At 42.0% G+C, this 21038-nt stretch overlaps 2 protein-coding genes across 4 annotated transcripts in view; both read left to right on the top strand.

The window, feature by feature from the left end:
* The first annotated feature begins 1499 nt into the window (after positions 1 to 1499).
* On the top strand, positions 1500 to 11269 carry CNEP1R1 (CTD nuclear envelope phosphatase 1 regulatory subunit 1). The gene is made up of 6 exons (XM_073307672.1): positions 1500 to 1680; positions 4156 to 4227; positions 6273 to 6346; positions 7838 to 7947; positions 8053 to 8107; positions 8713 to 11269. The coding sequence occupies exons 1-6, from the start codon at positions 1500 to 1502 to the stop codon at positions 8752 to 8754; spliced, it is 534 nt and encodes a 177-aa protein (XP_073163773.1). The 3' UTR covers positions 8755 to 11269.
* Positions 8802 to 21038, top strand: part of HEATR3 (HEAT repeat containing 3) — a 39893-nt gene continuing 27656 nt past the window's right edge. For 2 of the 3 annotated variants that reach the window (XM_073307670.1, XM_073307669.1), the window contains exons 1-3: positions 14086 to 14342; positions 19623 to 19795; positions 20933 to 21020. In XM_073307670.1, coding sequence (XP_073163771.1) covers positions 14208 to 14342; positions 19623 to 19795; positions 20933 to 21020 — 396 coding nt within the window. In that variant the 5' untranslated portion in view covers positions 14086 to 14207. Of the gene's footprint in view, positions 8891 to 14085; positions 14343 to 19622; positions 19796 to 20932; positions 21021 to 21038 lie in introns of those variants that run through there. The other variant, XM_073307671.1, reaches the window with a different exon arrangement.

The following is a 21038-nucleotide window of genomic DNA, read 5'->3' as shown; positions in this document are numbered from 1 at the left end:
ATCCACATTTGGGGCACTGCATTATGATTGGATGGGTTGGATGTTCTCATCGCAATTGCATGAAAGGGAGTCTTTGATTTTCCACAAGTAGTTTCATCTTCCATGGTTTATTCGGATGCAGTTCAATGTGGTCCAAAGTCTGCCTGGCAGGTCAAAACCATGAGGCTGGCTTTTTGGGTCCGTAGTAGCATGCTTCTTTGGAACGGTAGATGTGGTCCAGACACTTTGCTATTCCTGACAATGATTAATATCTTTCACAAGCAGATGGGAGACAGAAAAGGAATAAATCTGTGTGAATTTCCACCTTGTTGGCTTTGAAAAAATCAAATCCATACATATAAAATACAGGGAGTTTGGTTTTTGTTTTGCATTCCCTAGTCATTGCACAGGCCACTACTTTACATGGTTGTACAGGCACATGTAAGTTGCTCTGATCCCTGCTGTGTGTTGAAAGCGTCTTCTTTGTAAACTAAACATAATTTCAAATGATCCTGAAAACTAGGCTCTCGCTGTGGAGTTTTGACATTACTCAAAGGGGGCACTTCAACTTTGTTATTTTTATTACATATATTGAAGGCTGACATCAACTCATTAATCCTCGTGACTAATCAAACCTACTTGCAACACTAAAACAAGACTGAGGTTTGATGGTAAAATAAAGTTACCAAAATAAGTTATATCGCTTTTTGGACTACATATTTAAACAGGAACCTATTAAACATACAGTCAGTGTGCCAATATAATAGGTGTTCACAGAATCATACGGTTAGAAGGGACCACAGGGATCATCTAATCTAACCCCCAGCTATAGTGACTGACTTGTCATGTGGACCAGATTGCAGGACAGAAAAGAGAGGTATTAAATACAGTAACAAAGAACTATGGGAGAATTTCTCACATTTGTTTGCAGCTGCAACCTCCAACCCAAGCAATTATTCTTCTGGCCTTTTGTATTCCACATCCGAGAATAGTTCATAAAGATTTAGTTTTTTGATTAACATAAAATAAAAATTTGGTTTAAAATGTATTTCCTCCCCCCCTCTCACACACACAACCCAATGCAGGAATTTACAGTACTTAACATTAAGGATATACATTTATTGAAATGGGAAATTATCCAGCACACATTTTTAGGGGAAGAGTCTGAAAGAATTGCAGAACTGTCCCTAGGACTATAAGTGTAAGAGACCAAGGAGTCTTTTCATAGATTCCAAATGGCCTTTGGATCAGGCGTCTCCTCCTCGCTCTAGTTTTGCACGTGGAGACCGATGCCCTCAGGGCTGTGACACATACAAAAAAGAGGCAACAGCCGCACAGTTTGCTCGGCCGGGCTCCTGCCCGCAGCTCCATCGCGCGCCGCTCTTGTCCAACGCTACAGCGCTGCCACGAGCCGGTCCTACCCCCGGCGCTTTTTGGAATCTTTCCTCCTGCAGCCACGCCCCTTCCCTTCCCAGCCAATGGGGATGGGGTTTGCTAGGGAGGGGTGCGACCCGGAGGGGATGCCCAATGAGGTGCGGCGTTGTTGTGGCGGACGGGGGACTGCGGAAGGGGCGCAGGGTGGGAGTAGGAGCCGGCTCTCTGGGCTGCGATGCGAGCGGCTTCCAGACGCTGAGGAGGGGGCGGCCGTGCGTGGTGACCGCCCTCCCCCACCCGCCATGAATTCGCTGGAGCAGGCAGAAGGTAATTGGGGTCGCGGGGTCCCCGCCCCCCCGGGCCCAGTGACCCTTCCTCCTTTCCTGGGGGGGGCCGCGGGGGAGCTTGTCTGTGCGGCTCCCGCGCCCCAGAGCGGACTCCTGCCTCTGACCCACGACTCCCGCCCCTGCAGCGGGAGGCGTCACAGGGCGCTGGCCAATAGCAGCTGGGGGACTGCGAGGCCACCCCACCTCCGCCCCGGAGTGGGGAGGGACGTTCTGCGTCCTGTGGCCCAGTGACAGCGGGAGCCAGCGAAGGGTGTGCGGGGCGGGGAACGGGAGTGAGCGGCGCCCCTCCCCTGGGGGGTTCCGGTTTTCTGTAGGGCCAGAGGTGCGCTGTGCAGACCTGCCCCAGGACAAGGTCCCTGGTGCCCACAGCCTCACGCCCTGGGGGATGGCTCAAAGGCGAGGAGCCGGTGAGTCGTGGATTAATGTTTTGTTTGCTCGCTTATTGATGGAGGAGGGGCATGTTCCTGTTCTGCAAGCGGCGCTTGGAACAACGATAGAAAGTGGATTCGGTTGCAAAAGGGGAAAGTTCTAACTCTTAACTGAGCCAAGTTATTTGAACGAGAGTGTGTGCATCGGCTTTCTCCACCGGGAACAGACTAAAAGATCTCCAGTAGTTTGCAAAACTTCCTTTTTGTCATCTTTCTTTGGTTTGGTTGTTTCATGACCGAGCCTGGCTTTTACAGTGTGGTCTATTAAGTCTGTTTTTTCTGCGTTGATAAGAGATTTGCTGTACAAGTTGGAAACTTGTCATAGAATATTCACTAATCCTTTTCTTTTTTGAATGTAAGCTATGTATTCAACACAGCTGTAATTCTTTAATTGCATTCTATATCTCAAATACATTGAGATGTAATAATCTAACCAAGGAATTCTTTTCTTCAGGAAAAATACAGCTCACTGAGCTTCACTTTCTTATTTGCTAAAACAGAGCCTTGTTTTAAGTTTTGGTGCAGATTTGTAGCAAAGGATATTAAAAAGGAATTTAAAACTGCTTTCTTCAAAAAAAATCAATACAGGAGAATATTTTAATAATACACCAGTACTTCAAGATTAGATAGATTAGTAAATGTCATATATAAAACAAACAAGATGTAGATACATTAGCAGACATATTAGAAATTATGGGAATACTGAGGTGACTGTCAACACTTATTCTAACACTGTAAATATCAGAATTATCCCTTTGGTTAGAACTGGTAGACACGCATTTTTAAAGACCAAACCCATCCTTTTTTTGAAAGAGGTCCTTAATTTGGGCTTCCAAGACTTATAAAATGTAGCTCAAGCCTTTATTTTTTTATATTCGCTTCATTTAAAACACTAAAAATCATATCTAATTTACAAATGCTTTCTATTGGTTAACAAAGTAGTTACATTTTTTCCAGTTGATAAACATTGAAATAATCTCTGCGTATATTTTAGAGTAAGTACATACTTCAGTAACAGGCATGCATTTTAATGAAGGTATTTTTCTTGTAGTTTTTGCATTGTCACCTTTATTAGAACTTGACATTCTAATACAACATGAAATTCTTTCAAAGAATAGTAGTTGTTACTTGAAGCCAGCTTACATTTGAAGTATATATACCTTTTATTAATAAAAAATATCAAACTTCAAACAATAAATTAGTGGGACAGTTTTAGGCCCAAAACTTCTCTGCTGGAAAAGGAAATCTTCACAGACGTTAAAATGAACAGTTGACTCTAGAAATATTTTCAGATAAAAAAAAAAAAAAAGTAGACTTCTCTTCATGTTAAATAGTTCCCCTGTAATGTTGCAAACCAAACATGCTATTTCATGAGTCAGATTCTAAAGCTGGCTAAAACTTAAATAATTTATTATTGTATTTTCATTTTCCAAGATGAGTGGCATGTAAAAAAATAGATTATTGAAACTGAAAGGACTATTAAAAATCTCAAATGATGCCAACTGAGGTAAGAATTTTTGTAGTGAGTTATGGTGATAGTGTCATTCTAATCACAAACAAAATACCAAACTCTATCTATCATTAACACAGACCATGGAGTGTAACAAGGTTTTCTGACACATTTTACATTTCAAAATATACCTTGTTTTAGAGTATTTTAATCTATTAATATTAATGGCTTGCATTTAGATTAACAAAGGGATACCATGTCAAGGTATTCTAATCTCTTCTGTATATGGAAATACCTGTCACTTAATATATTCCTTCTTGGTGGGGAGCTTAACCAAAAAGTGTGGTAAATTCTAAAGCTAATATGCTGTGCTAAGCATCTTTCCGTTAACTATTGCTTAATCTGAGACGCAAGTGATTTTTGATCACTACATCATCAGTGCATTACAGCTTTCCTTTGTAAGTTATGAGTCTGAGCTGCACAGGGCATAAGTAACAGAACAGAATCTGAGGCATTAACTATTAAAGGTCAACTAATAGACCAAGACTTATTAGATCTCTGTCTGTCTTTTCCTCAGATCTCAAGGCTTTTGAAAGAAGACTTACTGAATATATTGCATGTTTGCAACCAGCTACAGGACGTTGGAGAAGTAAGCTTAATATTTTAAAGGAGAAGTTGGATTAACTCTTTAATACTTCATTTGGCATTTACCCATGTATATGCCTATGGATTTGTGTTTACACAAACAAACCCGTGCTTTAAAAATCTTACTGTATATACTTTGTATCTGAGCCTAAAAATCTTTTAAATATTTGAAGGTACCACACATACACAAATTTTACAAAAAATAGCAAAAGTAAAATAATGGATTTATGTTGTTGCAACTATACTATGTGCACAAAACGCTTATAACATTTGCACAGTTGCTATTCAAAAGTAGATATTGGCAAGAACAACAAAGCTAGAAGTGTAATCAGTATGATAATGATCTCATAGGCAGTCTCAGCAAAGAAGGCCAGGACTGAATTAGTCTTTTTAAAAGGAATTCTTCAGGACAAGTTCGAGGCATATTGAGGCTTTGTGATTAAGGCCATATCTACACTACCACTTATGTCAGCAAAACGTATGTCGCTCAGGAGTGTGACACCCTCCCTCCCCCATGAGTGACATAAGTTTCACTGGCATAAGTGGTAGTATGCATGCGCTGTGTCAGCGGGAGAGATCCCTCCAACATAACTACTGCTGCTCTTTGGGGGTGGTTTAATTATGTCAACAGGAGGACTCTCTTCTGTCAGCATAGAGTGGCTACATGAGAGATCTTATAGGCGTGCAGCTGCATAGGTACAGCTTTGCCACTGTAAGCTCTCTAGTGTAGGCATAGTCTGCACTACCTTTTTTCATTCTTGTATCTATTTTGTGATTGTATATAGGGGTTTGGTTTCCAAGTTGGGCTATTTTTCACCATGATAACTTAAAACCATTTGTTTATCAATAGCTTTCTCCTATTCCTTAGTATATTTTCCAAAGTTTCCCCCAAAATCAATATATTAAGTTCACTGGTCCTATAGTTTATTTTTTTAATGGGTGTGTTCACTTTCCAACTGTTGGCAATCTCTTCCAAACTTGTTCAAATATATTTAAATGCAGGCTAAAGTTTTACTGACTTAAAGCACACTCATGAAGAAGTTTTAAATAAACACTGGATGTGGCATCTAGTGACTTCATAATTCTGTTATCTGTATAATAACTACTTTATTCCTGGAAAACTGGTATTGATATAGGTAGATCTTTACTATCTTTCTGTGTGAAACTGGAGAAATACCTTTCATTTTATATGGCATACAAACTTTTTAAATTCCCCTTCGAATGTGCAAATTCCAGCTCCTAACTGGACCGTTTTTATTTTATCAGTATTACTAGCCCCCAAAATAAGACATCACGAGTCTGCTTTACCAGCAGTGAGGTTTAAACCTTGAGAATGTGCACTGTTCATGTCTTTCAGGCTTTTATCCACAACTATGAGTGGAGGGTTGGAAATAAAACTTTATTGTAATAAAAGCTGAGGTTCTCACATAATCACTTGCCTCCCAGAGCTGGAGTACTGCTACACTTGCAATGAAATTGAAAGAGTTGGCGAGGCTGCCTGCCTCCTCGCAGAGCAGCTTGCAGGACTGGCACTTTAGTGTTATTGGTCCTTGGAAGTTACGTGCAGAATACTGCGTGGGTTTTTAGTGTAGTGCTCAAGAAAGATATTGTGTACTACTTTCCCTCAATTTTCTGACTAATGTTTCTAAATCAGTGTATCTAGTAGAAACCTCTTATATCTCTCCCCCACCCCTGCCCCCGCATGTCTTTACTTAACAAAACACTATCTGGTACTATTTTTTTGTCCTCTCTAGGAGGCTGATAGACTCTTGAAAGGGTTGCATTGTTTTAAACGGTAAAACGTTTTTTTATTTCCTTCCATTTTGACTGCATATATAGAAAGGTGGGAGTCCAGATGAGAAACAAACATGATATGCGGGTAGAACTCTTCAAATAAATCTCGCTCTTCTTTGGACATTCTTATAAATCAAGAATGGAGAGGGGAAATAAAATAGAATGTAATCTCTTTCAAAGCTTTTCATGAGACCTTAAATACTTTCTAATAAATATAAACCAGATGTGTTGCTTATGACCTTTATTTTTCATCAGTGATTCTTATAGTGGTATCAGTCTGCACAGCAACGGGTGCTTGGAACTGGTTAATAGATCCTGAGACACAGAAGGTAAGTTATACTCTAATGTTGAAATATTAAATGTCTCATAATGTTTGTAATTTAGATAATAAAAACAAAGTGTATGTAGTCAGGAGTTGTGGACTGCCTTGAAGAGTGAAAAGCTAACAGCAGGGTTATTTCTCTGACTGATTCAAGACACTAGTGACAAAGAGCAAATTCAGTGGATTATTTACATCACAGGTATCGCACTTTGAGGGGCGACTAAGAATTTTTGAGGCATTCCACAGCTGTGCTGAATAAGGGTGATTTCCCCAGAATAACTTCATTCTGTCTATCTATAGAGCATAGTCGGCTGAGGCCACCTTCAACTAGACTGATCCATGATCAACAAAATTGAACTTGTGAGAACAGTAGCAAATTAATTAGTCCTAAACGTTTTTTCTTATGTACCTCTGCACTTTGGAAATATCTCCCCCTTTCTCCTTGAAATAACTTTTTGTAGCAGTGGAACAATTTAAAATTTGTCACCCTAGATATGTATACACAAGCTATGCATTTAAGTTTTTGTTTAACGTGAATATCCAAGATGATCAAATTTATGTTTTCCTAAACTGTGTGGGTGGAATGGCCTGAGGCTTGGTATTCTAAATTTCAGACCAGAAATTTGCGGCTTGTATTGAAGTGATGGCAGACTTCTAGGCTACATTGTATCTGTGAAACTGAATCTGAAAGTATAGTTGTTCAATGAACTTTATATGGTGCAAGAGAACTTCTGAGTGGAATATAGGAGATTCGCTTTACCACCAAACTGAAGAAAAATTGGTAAAGGATTCCTCACTTACTTTCATTTTTATACCTTAGCAATAAACTGAGCTAGAGCTATTACATTTTATTCAGAAGTGGAAAGAAAAATACAAGATGAGTGATGAACAATTGATTATTTTTGTGTCATTAACAGGAAAGTACTTTTTAATTTTAGACTGTTCCCATAGAACTTTAAAACAGAAACTTAGCTTAATTGCAGAGACTCAAACAGCACTACTACAATGAGAAATGTTATCAAATCAGAAGCTGAAGAATAAATACCCTCGAATCTCACAGTTTTTTAAAACTCTCTTCAGATGTTATCACTCTTTGTCCCCACTTTAAAAGGGATAACGTCATGGATAGCAGATCTAAAATTTTACTTTGGTTATTTTTCTTAAACAGTATATATCACTTAGTAGGGCAGCTGCTCTAATTGGGACTTCTCCCAGGAAAATCGGAGAATATTTTCTCTGTTACCTTCCAAAATATCTGAAAACAGAAGGGATATTCATTGGGAAAATGTTTGGCAGAAGCACTTCTTGTAAAGAGTAGCAGGGTTACAAAGGAGTAGTAAGTTCTGAGTAACAAGGGAATTTTTAAGAGATCTATTCCAGTTTACATTAGTGGCCTAAACATCCGGTTTGAAATACTTGGTCTCCAGCTTGATGATGTCCCTTCAATCACGGAATCTTTTAATAGTTTTTCTTCAAGATAATTTTATTTCTCTCCTAGGTGTCCTTTTTCACATCATTGTGGAATCATCCATTCTTCACAATTAGCTGTATTACTCTAATAGGCTTGTTCTTTGCTGGCATACACAAAAGAGTGGTGGCACCATCAATGTATCCTTTGATAGTTTGTCAGGTGAAAGTTGAGGTAATTCTTACTGTAACTGCAGCCCACATAAAATCTTTGTTTAGTACTTTTCTTTGACGAAATTCACACAGCATAGCAGCCCGATGTCGAACAGTCTTGGCAGAGTATAATATGTCCTGTGATGATGTAAGTGACTCTAGTCTCACTGACTACATGTACATGTTTAAGGCAGGAATAAATGCAAAAAAGAGGAAATTGCTCTCTCTTCCTGAACAGACATTGCATTCCCAGCTGGCACGGGTATAAATAGCAATGTAGATGGTGAGACAAGGCTTAGGTGTGTAGACTGGCTTACTTGCATGAACCGCCTAAGCAGTGCCTCCCACGTACTGTGAGATACTATCCTGCTATTTTTAGCAGCATAGTATCTTGATAGTGGAGCTTTCTCTACTGCAGGGAAAGGCCCTGGTGGGGAGGTTGCAGCAGTGAGAAGCTCTGGCAGTTCCCTGTTGCCAGAGCCTTTTACTGCAGCATGTTGCACGTGTGTAGTGCCTGTACTCTACATGCTGTTAAAGGGTAGACAGCCTAAGAGTGCATATTTACATTTTTACAAATAATGTATGGTTAAAATATGAAACTGCAAGTTACTTAATGGTTCCATGGATGCAAACTCTTAGTTCTCACTCCTGTTGTTGCAGACTAAAGAGAAATTAGCACAGATAATATTCACCTTTGTAGTAAGGCTATGTTAAATTTCAGGGTTTGTTTGAACTTGAATTTTTCTTTTGCAGACTGGAAAACTAATTTTGAAACCTAGGCCCCATGTTCAATAATCACGATCTTCCTTCAACTCTGTCCACTGCCATGGAAACCAAAAATGACCTTTTCTCAAGCTAGTGGGGCACAAAAAGTCAAACAGGACTGGTTTTCAGTCGCCTAGGAGTGAGAGTCTTACTTACAATTGACAGCGTAAGTGTGCAATATTACCGTCTGGCATATTTGTCTAAATTCTCTTTTGACTATCCTCATGTTATCAATGCTTTTGCTACTTTTGATTACCTCTTTTTCAGTATTAGTGTCACTTTTGTTCTTCAGGTAGAGCAAAACATGCAGTGAAGTATGTTAATTGGTTACTAAGTTAAACTTGGAAACCAAACCTTGTTTGTTTCTTATAATGTGTTTTTTGCAAACTACTGTAAATAGCAAATCAATGCCAATGTTAAGCAAAGAGTAATACATGCTGTGTGAATTCTTGTTCTCATGAACCAGTATTTAAAGGGATGCTTATCTGCCATTCCCCGAGCTTTTTATTAATTACAGTGGTCTCTTTCATTCCTGGTTACAATATTTTTGGAATCCGCAAACAAAAGAGACTTAAAAGAGAAATCTATGGTGGGGAAAAAAGGTCTTATTATGTTTAAGAATATTACAAATATGTTAAAGTATCACTTGTCTGTCTATGTACAGTACTTCGGCCACTTTCACTGTGGTTATCCTTAATTCAGTGCTTTCATCTAATTCACAGTACAACCTGGTTTTAATTAATTATTTTAAGATTTTAAAAACTCTTAAATATACTTTCAGATTATAAAAGTTCTGCACTGTATCTGAATTCAATAATCACACTGTTTTAAGAGTGGATTTTATCCTGTTATAATCTGGCCATGCAACTAGTATTGCAAATATTTAACGTTGGATTCAGATAATTTGATAAAGGAAATATATGATCGGTGCCACAAAATAAATTAATAAAACTCTCTAAAGTGTTCAGAGAAACTAAGTGTGGCTGTTGTGTATACATAGTACAATAGTCCTTGAAATATTTAGAATCATCATAACAGTTTAATTTTAAGTGTTCAAGGTGCCTTTTTACCTGTTTCAGATTTTTGTAATTTAATTGAGCATACATCAGCATAAAAACAAAAAGCTATTGCCGGCACAGTAACCTCTCACTACAGATAAGATTAGCAAGGCTGCCTCTTAAAGTGAGCATAGTTTGACTTTTATGTATGTTAAATTTTTGCTCAGTTGAGGCAATAAAATCCTTTGCTCCTAAAGGTTTTGTACTTCTGTCCTTCCATTGTTTTTAACTGATGTAAATTTTGTAGGTAAATATGTGCATTAAATAAATACTTTATATATGTTAGTATGTTTGGGGTTTTTTGTATTATAAATTGACAAATGTGCAGATATAGGATGGGAAGTGACAAAAGCTGAACAGTTATGTACTTTAGTTATGAACAGCTGAAGACTCCAGTGACGGAAGTATTGTGGCTTTTGTTTTTTTGTGAAATGTCATGTTTGTAATGCTGGATATTGATGTCACCAAAATACGGACAGAATGGAAAGCTGCAGCCCATGGTCCCTCTACAATAATCCACCAGTCTACCTCAACCCTGTTCCAGGCACCTTCTCATGCCTAGAGCAGGTATTGTCTCTATCTCCATTCAGTCTTTGTCCTTTCTGAGGCCTCAGGAAGGCCCCAGATTCAATAAGCACTTAAGTATGTACTTGGGTGCTAACAAGGGTGCCATAGACATTAATGTGATATGACCACTTGTTGATATGGTGGGTCCTTGTCCAGTTCCTGGTGAACATATTCATGTAGGCTCCTGAGTCATCATCAGACGGAAATTACTTTTAGTCACTTCCAAACTGGCTGGATTTGAACTAATGATCTGCAGGTCATCCAGCTTCCCTGGAATGCCTAAATCAGTGGCTCTCAACCTTTTCAGAATGGTGTACCCCTTTCAGTAGTCTGATTTGTCTTGTGTACCCCCAAGTGTCATCTCACTTCAAAACTACTTGCTTACCAAATGAGACGTAAAAGTACAAAAGTGTCACAGCACACTATTACTGAAAAAGTCTTACTTTCTCATTTTTTACCATATAATTATAAAATAAATCGACTGGAATATAAATACTGTACTTGCATTTCAGTGTATGGTATGCAGAGCAGTCTGAACAAGTCATTGAGTGATTTTAAGTTATACCGTTCTAAACTCTATGTCGTCAGGAGAGCTTAGAGCGTCTCCTGTGCCACTGTAAGTGCTGTAGTGTAGATATAGCCAAGCTTACACAGAGCTCTTCAGGTCTGGGAAATGTCACAGCTAAATACAAGGTTTCAGAGTAGCAGCCGTGTTAGTCTGTATCCGCAAAAAGAAAAGGAGGACTTGTAGCACCTTAGAGACTAACAAATTTATTTGAGCATAAGCTTTCGTGAGCTACAGCTCACTAAATACAAGGTGGAACAGATTGTTTAGCATAAGTAGTTAGCACATTTCAAGGGCCATTCAAGGTAAAATGGCTTGTTAACAGCAATCCAGTCATGGGGAGGGAGTGCGGAAAGGAAGCACGGAAAGGAAGTGGAGGAGCCAGTTTTGAGGGTTGTTAGTGTTGGGTTACAGATTGTTGAAGCCAGTGTCTCGGTTCAGTTCATGATTTTGAGCATCTAGCAAAGTTATGAATTTAGCTCCCAGGCTCATCTTTTGAAAGTGCTGTGAAGGTTTCCATCGAGGATGAGGACTGATAGGTCAGATAGAGTGGTCACTTTGTGAAGTGTTCATCCACAGGTGATTAAGGCTTTGTTTACACTACAGCTTATGTCTGTATAATTTATATTAGTTGGGGGGGTGTGAATAAATCACCCCCCTTGAGTGACTAAGGCTATGTCTACACTGGCAATTGAACGTATTAACCTCCCCCCGCAGACAAAAGTTTTGCCACGACAAGTGCCAGTATGAACTGCGCTTTGTCGGCAGGAGAGCAAACGCCACTTGTTGCACGTGGAAGTTTTTGTCCGCGGGAGAGCCAACAAACAGCAGCTATACCGCATGACTTTTAGCGACACAGCCGTTGCGACACAGCCATGTCGCTAAAAGCTGTGTCGTGTAGACCAAGCTCTAACTTACACTGACATAAGCGCTGGTATGGACAGCACTATGTTGGTGGCAGAGCTTCTCCTGCTGACATAGCTAGAGCCGCTCGTGGGGACTGGAGTAGTTAAGTCGATGGGAGAGCGCTTGCCCATCGGCTTAGAGCAGCGCAGCTACATCAGTGCAGCTGTAAAGTGCCGAAAGTGTTTTTTTGGTCGTTTATCATATTCCTGTGTGAGTTCATACAAGAGTTTACTGATACACCGCTACGGTCCACTTCACCTGGAATGGCCCTTGAAATGTGTTAACTACTGTAGTGCTTTAATGAAGATACTCTAGGCTGATGGGAGAGAACTCTCCTGTTGGCATAGTTAATCCACCTCCCGGAGCAGCAGTAGCTATGTCGGCAGGAGAAGCTCTCTTGCTGAGGAAGCATTGTCTATACGGGGGGTTAGTTATACCAAGCTATGTCGCTCAAGGGTGTGGATTTTTCACACACCTGAGTGGCAGTTATACCAGTATAGGTCTGTAGTGTAAACCAGACCTGAGGAAGAGCTCTGTGTAAGCTCGAAAGCTTGTCTCTCTCACCAATAGAAGTTGGTCCAATAAAAGATGTTACCTCTCCCCCACCTTTTGTCTCTAATATCCTGGAACCAACCCGGCTACACCAACACTGTATATAACTATGGGAGATAACTTTCAAACATGGTTGCAAACTATAAAATGGAAAAATATTAAGGCTGCAAAAACTAAAACCAGTGTGCCACATGTAAAAGGCAAGGATAATAGCTCTGGATAATTTAGAAAGAATCTGCCTACTTTCTGTCGGAATCTGGATGTTTTTATTTCCTATTGTGTGCTGCTCCACTCTGTGGTTCCAGGGTTGGATACAACATAAGGACAATAATTCAAAAGTATTTACTTTAACAATCTAATCTGCCTTTGCTGCTGTTGTACAAAGTTTTAAAACCTACACCCTTCCTTTAAGTCCTGCCATGGTCTCGATTACTCTATAACAGCCCGTAGTAAATATGCAGCTGTTAGGGACAGATTTAAAAAAAAGCATCCAAACAATTTGTATCTGATATTGCAGCGGTTTATGTGCATGTTTTGTAGCTGTATTATGTAGCAAACTTGTCCACTGAATGAAACATCACAGTTGTGCAGAATTCAGAGTAACAGCCATGTTAGTCTGTATTCGCAAAAAGAAAAGGTACTTGTAGCACCTTAGAGACTAACCAATTTATTTGAGCATGAGCTTTCGTGAGCTACAGCTCACTTCATCGGATGTATCCGATGCCACAAGTACTCCTTTTCTAGTTGTGCAGAAGTATCCATCTCCATTAATCACTTATGCTGTCCAGCTGTGAACAAATGAGATGCAGTTTACTCCAGTTGATAGGGTATAGTAGTAGATTCAGAAGATGTTTTATTATTTATTTGTATCTAGTGGAGAGCCTAGGAGCCCCTAGTCATTGAGTAAAACATGGGGTTTGTAGAAACCTAGAACAAAGACTATTCCTTTGGCTATGTGGACACTACTGCAGTAAGTCAACCTAAGTTACGCAACTCCAGCTATGCGAACAATGTAGCTGGAGCCCACGTAGCTTATGTCAACTTACTGTGGGGTCTATATTGCCCTAGGTCCATGGTAGATGCTCTCCTGTCTACTTACCTTGCTCCTCTCCTTCCCAATGGAGTACTGGGGTTGAGCGGAAAGCACTCTGAAGACCCGCTAAATCAACCCCCGGTGCACCGATCACCAGAGCGTCCATCCCGCGGTAGTGAACGCATAGCCTAAGGCTATTTGAGGCAGACATAGGCGACGTCTACACTAGCACTTTTGTCAGTATAACTTATGTCCCTCAGGTGTGTGAAATAGACACCCCCTTAAGTGACATAAGTTACACCACCAGAAGCACTGGTGTGGACAGCGCTATGTCCACCAGGGAAAAGCCTCATAAGCTGTGACTCTAGGAGGGGGAGCTTTAAGACAAACACCCCTGCCCGTCTCTTCCCACCTGTGGAAAATGTCGCAGGGGCAGCCTCGGAAGGAAGGAGTGGAGGGTTTAGCTTCCTTCCTTCTATCCTGGTAAAGCAGCAGCCCGGCAGGGCCGAGTCTCTCAAAAGGCAAGGGGCGCTGCCCGTGCCCTGGGTGTCCTGCTACCGGCCCGGGGAGCCGGCGGGAAGCTGCGCACTTGCGCACAGCCCAGGGCGCTATTGTACGCCACGGCGTACGCTGCCTGGCCGGCGTAGCGCCCCCTAGCGGATCGGCAACCAGCCGCTCCTTCTTCTCCGCGCCTGCGCCAGGGTCAGGGCCGGCCGGGCTGCGGCCGCACACGTGGGGGCTCTGCGTTCTCCTGCGGCCCGGCAGGGCAGGGTCGCCGCGTCGCCGTCCGCGGGCGGACACCATGGGCAAGAGCAAAGCCAGGAGGTTTCGGAGAGCCCCGTTCTCCCCAGCCGGCCCGCAGCAGGCCGCTAGCGGGGAGGGGCCGGCCGGGGAAGACGGCGATGGAGGCTCCTCGGCCGCTGAGCTGCTGGAGAAAGTAAGCGAAAGCAGCTCCTCCCCTTCCTCCCCGCAAGTCGGTCTGGCGGGGGGGCTGGGCATAGGCTGGAGCCCTGCTGCTCCCCCCCCCCCCCCCCCCACTCGGCCAGTGCTGTGCAAGCAGCTCTCCCAGCAAGGGGGCCTCTCCTTTTGTGGGCCGGGGCCCCCCGCCCACGTGTGTCATGGAGGAGGAGAAGGCCTGTGTGTGGCTTCAGTGGCATGCTTTGAGCCGTGCAGGCGCGGGCAGATTGATGGGTAGGGGTTGTTTGAGCCTGGTTTTACCCTCCCCGGAATCTGGGAGGGGACCTGTGGTGTCTGTGCCGGAAGCGGCTGCACTCTGCACCTGGCTCAGGCTTGATTTGTGGTGTGCAGTAGCTAGCCAGTTTCCCACCCGGGATGTGTATGCTAGCCATACAGGGAGATGGACTTTTTTTCCCCTCCCTGCAACATCTTTTCAGAGGGAAAGGAGCTACAATGTGGGCTGTACCTTCTGTGATAGAGAAATGCACAGGTTGTTGTCACATACCAAGTGGTGGGGTGTCATCTGGTCAGTATAGAATCATACAAGTGTATTGAGAAGTCAAGTCCAGTCAGAGGCAGAACCAAGTAAATCTAGACCAGTGGTTCTGAAACTTTCGTACTGGATATTTCTGTTAATCCATTATTACCAGGTCTTGTGTACTGGATATTTCTGTTGTTTGGTGTAGAAGTACCTCATTCACCTCCTCTTCTTGATTTGGTGGGCGGTAGTAGCCCCTCCCATGACATCACCCCTATTTGTTGTCCATTTTATCTTTCCTTATATTACTTTCCACTGGTCTGTCTCTCACCCCCTGGAACTCAGAACAAGTATATATATTCTTGATGTATAACGCAATACCTCCTCCCTCTTTACCCTGCTTGTCTTTCCTGAACAAGCTATACCCTTCTATACCAGTATTCCCCTCATGAGATTTATCCCACCAAGTCTCAGTGATGCCAACTAAGGCATAATTTAGCTTGTGAACTCATATTTCCACTTCTTCCTGTTTATTTTCCATACCTCTTGAATTTGTGTATAGATATCTAAGATGTTGAGCAGATTTCCCCACTAATTTCCCTCTTGTTGCTCCTATGACCCTATTGTAATTTTCCGTCTCTCTCCCTCCCCCTCCCCCCCAACAACTAGTGCTCTGTTAAGGTCATTTTTTTTTATGCTTACCTGTGAGCTTTTAGAGTAACAGCCGTGTTAGTCTGTATTCGTAAAAAGAAAAGGAGTACTTGTGGCACCTTAGAGACTAACCAATTTATTTGAGCATAAGCTTTCATGAGCTACAGCTCACTTCATCGGATGCATACTGTGGAAAATACAGAAGATGTTTTTATACACACAAACCATGAAAAAATTAAAAGAAGCTTTTGTCACCTGCCCCTTTTGAGTGTAGTTTAAAACCCTCCTTGCTAGATTGGCAAGTTGGTGCTTGAAGATGGTCTTTCCCTTCTTGGTCAGGTGGACCCCATCTCTTCCCAGCAGACCTTCTTCCCAGAACAGCATCCTATGGTCGAGGAAGCCAAAGCCCTCCTGTTAACACCATCTGTGAAGCCATCGATTCATCTCCAGGATGTGCATGTTCCTCTCTTACCCTCAACCGGAGGACAGACGAAAATACAGCCTGCACTTCTGATTCCTTCACCCTCCCTCCCAGAGCCCTGTAGTCAGTTGAACTTTTCATGGTTCTACCTGTCAGTATCATTGGTGGCCATGTGGATGAGCGGCATGGAGTAGTGGTCAGAGGGACAGATGAGCCTCAGCAGCCTTTCTGTAATGTCTCAGATGCAAGCTCTAGGCAGGCAGCACACCTCTCAAGACATCATGTCAGGTCTGCAGTTGGATACCTCTGTCTCCCTCAGAAGAGTCCCTGACTACCAGCACCCTACGCTGCCTCCTCTTGGGTGCGGTGGTTGTGAGCCTCCCCGTTTGGGGGTAGCTGGCAGCTCCTCAGCCATTGAGGTCTGCTCCTCACCTCCTGTAGCTGGTACGGCATACCAGTACTTTACCTTGATGAATGGGGGAGCTGGGTTGAGGGTGGAGCACAGTCTATGGTCTGAGGTGGCCATAGAGTAGCCAGTTCTTCTCTGGTGCAGTTGTTGTCTGTAGTTGGCTAGCATTCTCCATCTCAGATGTTTTCATATGCATTCTGTCAATCAAGTCCTCATGCTCTTGGATGCTATGCAGACAAGCTGCCTCATCCTGCAGCTCTCTTACTTGCTTCCTGAAAGACTCAACCAATAGACACCTCTCACAGCAGGTGGGAATGTGCAAGTTGCATTCTCAGCAAGTCTCCAGGGTATGAAGTCTCTAGGGTCAGTTTGTCTGTCTGGCGAGGGCCCCACAGCTGCAGGTAGAGGAAGATCTAGCAGTGGTATTGGCAACCCATCATTGTCCTCCCATGGCAGGTGGCTCTTTGTAGAGTTAAGGGAACTTAACTTCTTCTACAAATTAAGGGAAGGGGGGTGGGGAAATGAAAACAAAGCCAACAACAGGAAGGGGGGGAAAAGATGTGATTTGGGAAACCACAGTCCTGTTAGTTTGACCTCAATTGTATGCAAGGTTTTGGAACAAATTTTGAAAGAGAGAGTAGTTAAGGACGTAGAGGTAAACAGTAATTGAGATTAGATGCAACTTAGTTTTATGAAAGGTAGATTGTGCCAGACCAATCTGATCTCCTTTTTTGAGAAGATTACTGCATTTCCTTTGTCTAAAAAATCAGTTGATCTAATCTACCTGGATTTCAGTAAAGCATTTGATATGGTTTCATATGGGACATTATTAGTTAAATTGGAGAAGATGAGGATTAATATGAGAACTGAAAGGTGGATAAGGAACTGGTTAAAGGGAAGACTACAGTTGGTCATACTGAAAGGTGAACTGTCAGGCTGGAGAAAGATTACTAGTAGAGTTCTTCAGGGATCGGTTTTGAGACCTATCGTATTTAACATTTTTATTAATAACTTTGGTACAAAAGGAGGGAGTGTGTTGTTAAAATTTGCAGATGACACAAACTTGGGAGGTATTGCCAGTACGGTGGAGGATTGGGATATCAGACAAGAAGATCTGGATGACCTTGAAAACTGGAGTAACAGAAATGAGATGAAATTTAATAATGCAAAGTGCAAGTCATGCACTTAGGGACTAACAATAAGATTTTTTGCTATAAGCTAGGGCCTTATCAGTTGGAAGCGACAGAGGAGGAGAAAGACCTGGGTGTATTGGTTGATCATAGGATGACTATGAGCTGCCAGTGCGATGCAGCTCTGAAAAAAGGCTCCTAAGATGCACCAGGCAATGTTTTTCCAGTAGAGACAGAAAAGTGTTTAGTCCCATTATACAAGGCACTGGTGATACCTCATCTGGAATACTGTGTGCTGTTTGGATCTCCCATTTTTAAGAAAGATGAATTCAAACTGGAACAGGTGCAGAGAAGGACTACTAAGATGATCAGCGGAATGGAAAACTTACTTTCTGAGAGGAGACTCAAAGAGCTTGGCTTGTTTAGCTTAATCAGAAGAAGGCTGATAGGAGATATGATTGTGCTCTATAAATACATCAGAGGGATAAATACTATGGAGGGGGAGGAGTTATTTAAGTGCCAATGTTGAGACAAGAACAAAGGGATACAAACTGGCTACCAACAAGTTTAGGTTTGGAATTAAAGGAAGGTTTCTAACCATCAGAGGAGTAAAGTTGTGGAATGGCCTCCCAAGGGTAGTAATGGGGGCAAAAAACATATAAAGACTGAGCTTGGTAAGTTTGTGGAGGTGATTGTATGATAAGATTGCCATCAGTGGCATGTAGCTGATTTGTGACTGCTAGTAGCAGATGTCTCTAGTGGCTGGCGGTGGGAAACTAGGTAGGGAGGACTCCGAGTTACTACGGTTAATTCTTGCCTAGGTGGCTGGCTGGTGCGTCTAACTGATCGCCATATTTGGGGTTGGAAAGGAATTTGCTCGCAGGTCAGATTCACAGAGACCCTATTTTTTTTTCGCTTTCCTCTGCAGCATGAGGCACAGGTCACTTGCAGATTTAAATAAGTGTAAAGGGTGGATTCTCTGTAACTTGAAAGTCTTTAAACCATGATTTGTGGACTTCAGTAACTCAGCCAGAGCTTATGGGTCTATTACAGGGGTGAGCAGGTGAGGTTCTGTGACCTGCAATGTGCAGGAGGTCAGATTGGATGATCATGATGGTTCGTTCTGACCTTAAAGTCTGAGTCTAATACATAACCATACCACCCTGCCTTCCTCCACTGGCAAACTTCCAGGTGCCTTCATCTCACCAGGCACCTGTTTTGCCACATATATCTCAGCTCTTCTCTTAAGTCTTGGTACCATTCTTGAGGAGGGAATGAGGAGGCAACTGAACATCTGAAGTTTGACTCACTCTTTTTTCACCCTGACTGTTGCTTTTCATAAAAGGGAGGGTCATGCAGAGTAAATGGCTGAACTTGCTCTCCCTTTAAAAGAAAAATAGTGTAGTTTAGTCTTTGACATGTAAAGCCCCCTGACCAACCCACTCCTCTATGTTCTTCCTGTTTGCAAGCAGAAGCCCTGCCCTGGGGAACTAGTATGTTTACTGGAGAGGGCAGGGGCAACAGTACTGGCCAGTCTTTGGTGCGTGGCACAGCTGAGCGTCTTCTGCCTCTTTCCACTTCTCTGCTGCTCCTGCTCTTTGAAACAGCTGTTTGTTGGCCCCGCAGGCCATAAACCCTGTGAAAATTTGAGTCTACCTGAGCAGAGCTTTCGCCTGCAGACTGGGAGAGGAGATTGTCAAGGACTTGGCAATATCAAGAGAACAAACATTAAAAAAGACCCCAAAATAGATGTAGCCACTCACCCATCATAACCCTTCACTTTTCACTAGTGTCATTGAAGAGGATTGTACTTAAAGCTCATGTAGACATGTTATGAGTGTGGGTAATCAAATCTGTTTTTCCATAATCAGACTTTTGGTAGTCTGTGATTACTTGAACTGATTGAAAAAATCATTGCTTCCCTTTTCTCTTGTATGCTCATTTTTCTTTTGATAAGATTTTTGCGTTTTAGAGTTTAAAAACTAGGTGAAGATCTTTTGATTTTTAAAAGTGTTTATTTCTTTTAAAATTTGTTAAGTCTTCTTCCTTTACAGAAATAAGAAAACATGATAACGAGGGGGAAGACAGTGCAGTATGGGGGTGGGGAAAATGACAGGTTTTGTCTCTTGCTACAGTGTAACTTTCTAATCTCCTTTGTTGTATCTCCTCAGCTGCAGCATCCAAGTGCTGATGTAAGAGAGTTTGCCTGTGCCAACATTTCCAAAATGTTGCAGCAGAAGCATGCAATCCCAGCCTTTCTGCAGAGAGATGTAGTCCGGTGTTTGGGTCCCATGTTGCTTGATCAAAGTTTAGCTGTTCGTGAGACAGCTGCTGGAGCTCTCCGGTAAGTGATTTTTAATAATGTATTGTAGAAGAAGGAGTTACTGTTGGTACAGTAGAGAAGAGGAGTTTCAGATACAAGGAAACAACCTTGAATATTGTCATCTTTGGGATTTTTTACTTTAACCCTATTATATATATTGTTCTAATCAGAAAAGTCTTGATGTATGAATGCCTACAGTCCTGATCTCACAATGAGATTCATATGGACAGATGCTGATTGCCTTCAGTAAAGCTCCACAAGAGTCTTGTTGCAAGATCACAGCTTACCTTAGCAGTTGTTGCTACTCTGGTTCCTACTTCTTGTCATTTGTTGTTTTCCATCTCTGTAATAGAAAGAAATACTAAGGGGCAAAATTTTATGGGACTAACTGTACTGCACCTAGACCTACTGTTGTTGTTTTTTTTATTTGCACAGAAATATAATGTCAGTGTTAGTGTTTCCTTTAGAAATGTGTTTAGTAACAGTTTCCTGTAAATATTTTGCACACGCATGCTTTAAAGATTAGCTTCCAGGATATCAGAAGGAAGGGCTTGGGGCTATGTTTCCCAAATGAAATCTTGCCATATTTTAGTAGGAATAAAAGTAGGCTCAGGGTACATCTACGCCGGGGCGGGGGGGGAAGAGACTCATGTCAGAGTCTGAAAGCCCAGGTCAGCTGACTTGGGTTTGTGCTACAGGACTAAAAATAGCAGTGTAGACATTTGGGCTTGGGGTTGGGGCCTGGGCTCTGAGACCCTTTCTCCTCACCAGGTCCCAAAGCCCAGGCTCCAGCCTGAGCCTGAACATCTACACGGCTATTATTAGCCCTGTAGCACAAGCCTGAGTCAGTTACCTTGGCCTCTGAGACTTGCTTCCGTGGCTTTGGCTCATTGCTATGCTATCTACAAAGGTCTTTTTTTTTTTTTTTTCTTAAACTGAGTTTTATATATTTTTAGATTAAGAAATGTAAGAGACTAAAAGCAGGTGATTTCATGCAGTATCACCTTAGTAATTAAATGTTACTTAAAAAAAAAAATAAGGCAAAACCTGTCATAACCTCTAAATCTGTTACTATAGAAATATTTAATATACCATCTTTGAAATATTCAAAGCAGGTAACTTTATAATATGTGATCCAAGACATTTAACTTGTTCCAGAAATCTCAGTGCTTGTGGAGGATTTGAAGTTTGTGATGACATGGTGACTAAAGATATCATGACACCCCTTGTAGCGCTTTTGAAAGAGGTATGTTAATTTTTTTTA

Source organism: Lepidochelys kempii, chromosome 12, assembly GCF_965140285.1.
Source record: "Lepidochelys kempii isolate rLepKem1 chromosome 12, rLepKem1.hap1, whole genome shotgun sequence".
NCBI lineage: Eukaryota > Metazoa > Chordata > Testudines > Cheloniidae > Lepidochelys > Lepidochelys kempii.
The sequence above is the reverse complement of the archived record's forward strand: the minus strand, read 5'-3'. Positions and strand labels throughout refer to the sequence as shown.

What these genes read in the sequence shown, in the direction of transcription:
- CNEP1R1 (XM_073307672.1), top strand. Translation starts at nt 1,500, where the DNA reads ATGCCCAATGAGGTGCGGCGTTGTTGTGGCGGACGGGGGACTGCGGAA. An exon ending in AGCTACAGGACGTTGGAGAA is followed by an intron (nt 4,228 to 6,272) that starts GTAAGCTTAATA and finishes ATTTTTCATCAG; the next exon opens with TGATTCTTATAGTGGTATCA. An exon ending in AGAGTGGTGGCACCATCAAT is followed by an intron (nt 7,948 to 8,052) that starts GTATCCTTTGAT and finishes AAATTCACACAG; the next exon opens with CATAGCAGCCCGATGTCGAA.